Source organism: Myotis daubentonii, chromosome 1, assembly GCF_963259705.1.
Source record: "Myotis daubentonii chromosome 1, mMyoDau2.1, whole genome shotgun sequence".
NCBI lineage: Eukaryota > Metazoa > Chordata > Mammalia > Chiroptera > Vespertilionidae > Myotis > Myotis daubentonii.
The window spans coordinates 164,537,438-164,544,848 of record NC_081840.1 but is presented as its reverse complement, the minus strand read 5'-3'; the positions used below and the strand labels follow the sequence as shown (position 1 = coordinate 164,544,848).

The 7,411-nt window shown below is 41.8% G+C and overlaps 1 protein-coding gene across 1 annotated transcript; it reads right to left on the bottom strand.

The window, feature by feature from the left end:
* Positions 1-4,465: 4,465 nt before the first annotated feature.
* On the bottom strand, positions 4,466-6,115 carry LOC132215788 (heat shock cognate 71 kDa protein-like). The gene has a single exon (XM_059664589.1). It carries the CDS (start codon positions 6,069-6,071, stop codon positions 4,536-4,538), a length of 1,536 nt encoding a protein of 511 aa, XP_059520572.1. The 5' UTR covers positions 6,072-6,115; the 3' UTR covers positions 4,466-4,535.
* Between the last annotated feature and the right edge of the window lie 1,296 nt (positions 6,116-7,411).

Below are 7,411 nucleotides of genomic sequence, written 5' to 3'. Positions count from 1 at the left end.
GCAGACTTAATGGTTACCTCTGGGAAGAGAGAGGAGAAGAGATGAGGGTAGATATGTTTTTATTTTTATAATGTTTTACTTCTTTTTTTAAAAATCTGGAGCAAATATGGCAAAATATAAACCTACCAAATATGGCTGGTGGGTGAATAGGTATATATCTAATTTACTTTTCTGTATGTTTGAAATATTCATACTTTTAAAAGTGAAATGGTTTCAAATGCCTCTTTTAAACAAGCACCCATATAAAAAGTGGTTAATACATTTACTCATAAAAAACAATATTATGAGCTCCTCTTATAAGACCCCAGAGTGGAAACAGACTTGCTTTACTTTAGAAAGGATAACTTTAAAGACATCAGAGTAAATATACAATACTAATTATTGACAATAAGAGAAGATAGATCACAGAGATATGAAGATTTTAAAAATTGAAATTTTGATGTTTCAAGTTAAGATTTCATTAAAGTCCCTGTAACCTAAATTAACACCTTTACTGAGATGACTCAAACATTTAGGCTAGACATCTGTGAAATGCCTGACATCCATATTCAACAGCACTTCTTTGAGCCTAACATGTTCCAAACCAAAGCCATGGACCCCTGCCCTCTCTCCTTCACAACACACCAAAGCTGGTCATCTCATTTCAGTGACAAGAGTCGCGCAAGTCAGAAACCCAGGGTGATTTCTTGATCACTAAGCCTTATGATGTTACTATTAACTTCAGTCCACATTTTTTTTTACAGGAGTCCTTTAAAGATTGTGTTCACTTTACAAAGATTATTTCAGTCAAACTAGCATTATGTCTATAAGTACACTTAACCTGGCATGCATAAACAAATAAATGGGTGAGGGTTCCCCAATCAGTCAACACTGTGGAATAATCATACTTTCCATCGTTTATCTCCACTACCCTAAGCAACATACAACCACCTGATATACAGGCTAAGTGAACCCTTGGGTTAAATATCAGTAAAGCTTAAGTTGTTAGTATAATATGTTAATAGAAGCTCAAATACTTTTCTTGCTGCCCAATTGAACATCTTGTGTACTCCACTTCAGCTGTAAACTGAAATTGGAGTGATATTTTTGAAATTCAAAATGATCCTTTCCCACCACTCCTCATCTCCCCTTGCTCCCTACACGTTAACACTCCAGAGACTTCTGCTGCTCCCAAAATGCAGACCAAAGTCTCTAACTGGCCTTTGATCAAAGCTTTTCTTTTTTTTTTTTTTTTCAAAGCTTTCCATAATTTGCTCTTTGTCTCTCTTTACAGCCTCATCTTACTGAAACTAACCCTCACTCTTTGATACAAAGAAATGGAGAAACAAACCTCCCTATTATATGTTTTCATTCTAGTACTTACTACAGTTGTAATCTTACTTGCATATTTTATTATATATTAAGTGTCTATCTCCCATACCATAAGCTATATATGTTTTTGTTCTCATTTTTGTTCACCCCTAATATCTAGCATAGTATTGTTCAATATTTTTGTTAAATAAGTGAATGGTACAAAAAAGAAAGTAGATAAATTATTCTCTCAATAAATAGATACTTATATAGAGTATTTGCCAATGAACCAAATAAAAGAAGGACATGTGTAAACAAACAAACAGAAGCCCCTTGAAGGGTCATACAACAAAGGGAAAAAAACCATTTAATTAATATTTAACATTAATATAAAAAAGTAATATTTAAGTGCTTACAAGAAGAAAATAGGGCCTTTTGAAATAGAAAAAGACAATAAAAATGCTCAGAAATTTATTTTGGAGAAAGGCATAGACTTGCTACTTTGAGTTGATGCTATAAAATTACAGATGACAGTGACAAAGCAAAACTGTTGAACTTTTATTTTTTTTATTGGTATTGCCATTTGGGTATCCTGGTTGTGGAAATGGCCTAGCTGCTTTTTATATGTTAGCCTGTGTACATATATATTTTTGGGCTCAAATTAATTATATACATAGGATCAGAAAAAACTTGCAGATGGGTTTAATAAAGCAATCTATATATATAAAAGCCAAGCAGCCAGAATGACCAGACAACTGGAACAACTGGTTGCCCGATTGGCCCCCCCAATACTTCCCATGGCTCCTTCCCCCACTGTCCCCATCCCCTATCGGCCCCCCTCACCCTGATCAGGGGCAAGGCCAGCTGGCCAACCTCCTGTGGCCCCTCCCCCCCTGCCAGCTGATCGGCCCCCATTGTGGCCGGCCAGCTGGGCCCCATCCATGCTTGAATTCATGCACTGGGCCTTTCTCTCTCTCTCTCTCTCTCTCTCTCTCTCTCTCTCTCTCTCTATATATATATATATATATATATATAAATTATATATATATAATTTTTTAAAATTTATTTCAAGAATTATGATTTTGCTTTTAACATTTAAAACAATTTTTGAACCAGTTTCAAACTTAGAGAAATGCTGCCAGAAGAGACAACAACCTTTGTATTCCCAGTTCCTGGGTGGGTGATCAGTTAACATTTTATTTCATTTGCTCTCTCTCTCATCTCTCTCAACCCCCCTGACATGATGCCCCATCACCCCTAAAATATACTGCATTCCACCCCAAGCTGGAATGTCTGCTACTGTAACAACAGAAAATGCAGCCATCAAACAACATCAGCATTGATAGAACACTACTGTCAAATTCAAAGAGCTTCTTCACATTATCCAATGGTCCTAACAAGTCTCTTTTCCTTTTCAGTCTAGTATCCTGTCCAGGAACTTGCATTGTATTTAGTGGTCATGTCTCTTTCAATCTGGAACACTTTCAATCTTGCACTCTCTCTCTCAAACGCCCGAGTTTTAAAAAATGCCTGCCTCTTCTTCTATAGCTTGATTCTAAGCCTGAGTATGTGTGTGACACGTTAATCCGGAATACCTAGATCCAGATTGTGAGGAAATATATTTCTGTTGTGTAAGCCACCCGGTTTGTCATACTTTGTTATGGCAGCCCTAGAAAACTAACACAGCTATGATCTCAGCTGTGAGTTCTCACCTTCTTTCATCTTCTGGAGACCCACTGGCTCACCTGAACATTTTAATGGAGGGAGCTGAAAGTGCTGTCTGAAGGTCTTCTATTTATGAAGGCAGTTGAAGGTGTTAGAAAAATGGCCAGGACTGTGAGTTTTCCTGATTGTGACAAAGTGAGTCTGGAACCCACCATGTTCTGCCCAAACTGCCAACACATTAATTCTTTTTATGGTGCTAATTTTAAATAGTTTTATTTAAGACATTGCATTTTCCACTTTACAATCCTATCTAATAAAGAGGGAATATGCTAATTGACCCTCATGCCATCGTAAAGATGGCAGTGCCCACAGCTAATAAGGAGGGAATATGCTTATTGACTGCCCCACCCTCAAAGATGGCAGCGCCCACAGCAAGAGAGGGTGGCACCCAGTCTCCTCAGCCCTGCTGGAGTGACAGGGTCTGGGGTGGGCCTGGCCACTTCCCGTGCCTGCCTCTGGAGATCCCCAGGTTCCTCAGCCCCCCAGCCACCCAGGGCTGGCCTGAGGCACAGGCCAGCCTTGGATGTTGACTGCCCAGCTGCCCAGGTATGCCTGAGGCTCAGATAACCAGGGCGGGCTGAGGCTTGCACTGCTGGCAGTGGCAGCAGCAGAGGTGTGATGGGGCGTTGCCTCCCGCCCCTGAGGGCTCCCGGACTGTGAGAGGGGGCAGGCCGGGCTGAGGGACCCCCTGCTCTAGTGCATGAATTTTCATGCACTGGGCCTCTAGTCCTGTATAATAAAAAGCTAATATGCAAATTGTCCCCTTGATGGGAGTTTGACCGGGAGTTCAACCGGGAATTTGACCAGGGGGCAGGACCGGCTGGCCAACCACCTGAGGCACCTCCCCCCAGCTGGCCTGGCCCAATTGGCCTCAATTGAACCCGATCAGGGTGGGCTGGCCAGACCCCATCTGTGCACGAATTTGTGTACCAGGCCTCTAGTACAGTTATAAAGTGCATTATTTCTTTTCCCTGTGCACAGTCTGTATTCAAGTATCAGGAATGCCCGCTTACTATACAGCAGCTCAACTTTTAGAACTGCCATGGAATTTGCTACAAATTTGGGTCCTTCAATATTCTGTGTGGAACAATGCTAGATCTATGCTCAAAGCTGGCTTAATCAACCTCTTCAATGGTTGGCCCAGAGGAGATACCACCAGATGCAGGGGCTCCGCCACCAGGGAAGCACCCAGGCATTCCTTCTGCCATGTCTCCTGCACTCTAGTACAGCTCGGTAATGATGGGGTTGCAGACTTTTTCCAACTCTTTCTGCCGATGTTCAAATTCTTCCTTTTCTTCAGTCTGGTTCTTCTCAAGCCAGTTGATGATTTCATTGCTCTTGTCAAGAATCTTCTGTTTGTCCTCATCATTGATCTTGCCTTGGAGTTTTTCATCTTCAACAGTGGCTTTCATGTTGAAAAGATAGGCTTCAAGTGAATTCTTGGAAGACACGTTGTCCCACTGCTTCTCATCTTCAGCTTTGTACTTCTCAGCTTCCTGGACCATGGGCTCAATGTCTTCCTAGCTCAGACGACCCTTGTCGTTAGTGATGGTAATCTTGTTCTCTTTTCCTGTACTCTTATCCACAGCAGAGACATTGAGGATGTCATTGACATCAATATCAAACGTGACTTCAATCTGGGGGACACCATGAGGTGCAGAAGGTATGCCTGTGAGTTTAAATTTACCAAGAAGGTTGTTATCCTTGGTCATGACACGCTCACCTTCATAAACCTGAATGAGCACGCCTGGCTGGTTGTCGGAGTAGGTGGTGAAGGTCTGTGTCTGCTTGGTGGGGATGGTGGTGTTGCACTTTATGAAGACCATCATGAAGCTGCCAGCCATCTCAATGCCAAGGGAAAGAGACGTGGCGTCCAGCAGCAGCAGATCTTGGACATTTTCAGATTTATCTCCAGAGAGAATGGCTGCCTGGACAGCTGCACCATAAGCGACAGCCTCATCAGGGTTGATGCTCTTATTCAGCTTATTTCCATTGAAGAAGTCCTGTAGGAGTTTCTGAACCTTGGGGATGTGGGTAGAGCCATCCATCAGGACAATATCATGGATCTGGGACTTGTCAAGCATGGCATCCTGAAGGGCTTTCTCTACAGGGTCCCAGGTGCCACGGAAAAGGTCAGCATTCAATTCTTCAAATCGGGCACGGGTGATAGAGGTATAGAAGTCGATTCCCTCATAGAGTGAATCAATCTCAATACGGGCCTGGGTGCTGGAAGAGAGAGCACGCTTCGCATGTTCACAAGCAGTGTGAAGGCAACAGACAGCCCTCTTGTTCTCACTGATATCCTTCTTATGCTTGCGTTTGAACTCTGCAATGAAATGGTTGACCATTCGGTTGTCGAAGTCTTCTCCACCTAAGTGGGTGTCCCCAGCTGTAGATTTGACCTCAAATATTCCATCTTCAATTGTGAGGATTAACACATCGAAAGTGCCACCTCCCAAGTCAAAGATCAGCACGTTTCTTTCAGCTCCAACTTTTTTGTCTAAATCGTAAGCAGTAGCAGCAGCAGTTGGCTCATTGATGATTCTAAGTACATTGAGACCAGCAATAGTTCCAGCATCTTTGGTGGCCTGACGCTGAGAGTCATTGAAGTAAGCAGGTACTGTGACAACCGCATTGGTAACAGTCTTCCCAAGGTAGGCTTCTGCGATTTTCTTCATCTTTGTCAAAACCATGGATGACACCTTTTCTGGATAAAAGCTCTTTGTCTCTCCCTTGCATTCTACTTGGACCTTGGGCCTGCCAGCATCATTCACCACCAGGAAAGGCCAATGCTTCATGTCAGACTGGACAACAGCATCGTCAAACCTACGTCCAATCAAGCGCTTGGCATCAGAGACCGTGTTGGTAGGATTCATTGCTACTTGATTCTTTGCAGCATCACCGGTCAATCGCTCAGTATCAGTAAAGGCAACATAACTCGGGGTGATTTGGTTTCCCTGATCGTTGGCAATTATTTCCACTTTTCCATGCTGGAATACACACACACAAGAGTAGGTGATGCCAAGATCAATGCCAACTGCAGGGCCCTCAGACATGGTTGCTGGTGTGTGCACTTGGCTTGCGCAGATGGAGCAGAACTGGTATCCCCGCGTTCAATGAGCAAAAACATTAACTCTTTTCATGTTTTTTCTTTTATAAAGTTCCAAAATCCTGTTGGTTAGCATCTAATCTTAGTTAATTATTCAATACAGTTATCTGCACCACCCAGGAAAAGTATATATCAGAATGACTAAAAATAAGTTGAAAGACTAGTCACAATAAATATTATTGTCCCAACAGAGACCAATAAACGACACACCTCCTCTTTAAGTCATATGCATTGCATCCTGAAATGCCTTTCTCATAGAATATACTTATTTCTCTCACATCTGACCCATATTTGAAGTAGATCCTCAAAGTTTTCTTCTCATTCTCTCTTCTGTTTTCCCCTCTCCCAGCTCCTGGTCATAATGGGAACCATGATCTCTTTGCTTTACACCTGGATGTATTCTTAGAGATTCCATTTCCATGTGGCACATCTTTATGCTTGCTTTGGGTACCCCAGTGCCCAGCATATTGTTGGCCAGAGATACCTGAAAGGTAACTTCCTTGTTATTCTGGTGCTCATTCAATGGGGGGAAGAGAGAGAGTAGGGATTTGTTGGTTATATTTCTGTATCTTATAGGTTTATAGAAGATTTTAGCATCAAGCAGTTGACTGAGTTTCCCTTTCTTTATGATATCTTTTGGTTTTACCCAGGAGCTGGTGTGGTGAAGGATGAAGACATGGCAATGTATTGGTTTAGGTAAGAAAGATGACACATCTACCACAAGTAAAACTCTAGAGTTATCTTTTTAGGAAGTGATGAAATGTAAAGCCTAATGATTTGGTGCTTTTTCCCTAGAACAAGAATAAGGTAGAGGTATAAACTCTCTTAATAGTAAAGTCGTGGTACCTTTTCTACTTTTTCCACTTGGTAGTGGGGTAGGCGTATTGGTGGAGGTGCCATGGCCAATGCATTTAAAAATAGTCTATATAGTGTAAGCAAGCAATAGACAAGCTTTAAAGAGTTAAACTGTAGAACATATACCATTCTAGGTCAATATTCAGAACATCAATAATTTTTTTTTAAAGTATGTTTTTATTGATTTTAGAGAGAAAGGAAGGGAGAGGAAAAGAGAAACATAGATGGGCTGCCTCTTGCATGCCCCCCATCAGGGATCAAGCCTGCAGCCCAGGCATGTGCTCTGACAGGGAATTGGACCGATGACTTACTGATATGCTCAACTAACTCAGCCACACTGGCCAGGGCAGAACATCAATTATTTTATTAACAGTGCTTTGCATTATTGTTACCTTGTTTAAATTTTAAGCTTTTGACTATAAGAGACACATT

Excerpts from the sequence above, each read along its gene's own strand:
- LOC132215788 (XM_059664589.1), bottom strand. The coding sequence starts at position 6,071 with ATGTCTGAGGGCCCTGCAGTTGGCATTGATCTTGGCATCACCTACTCT.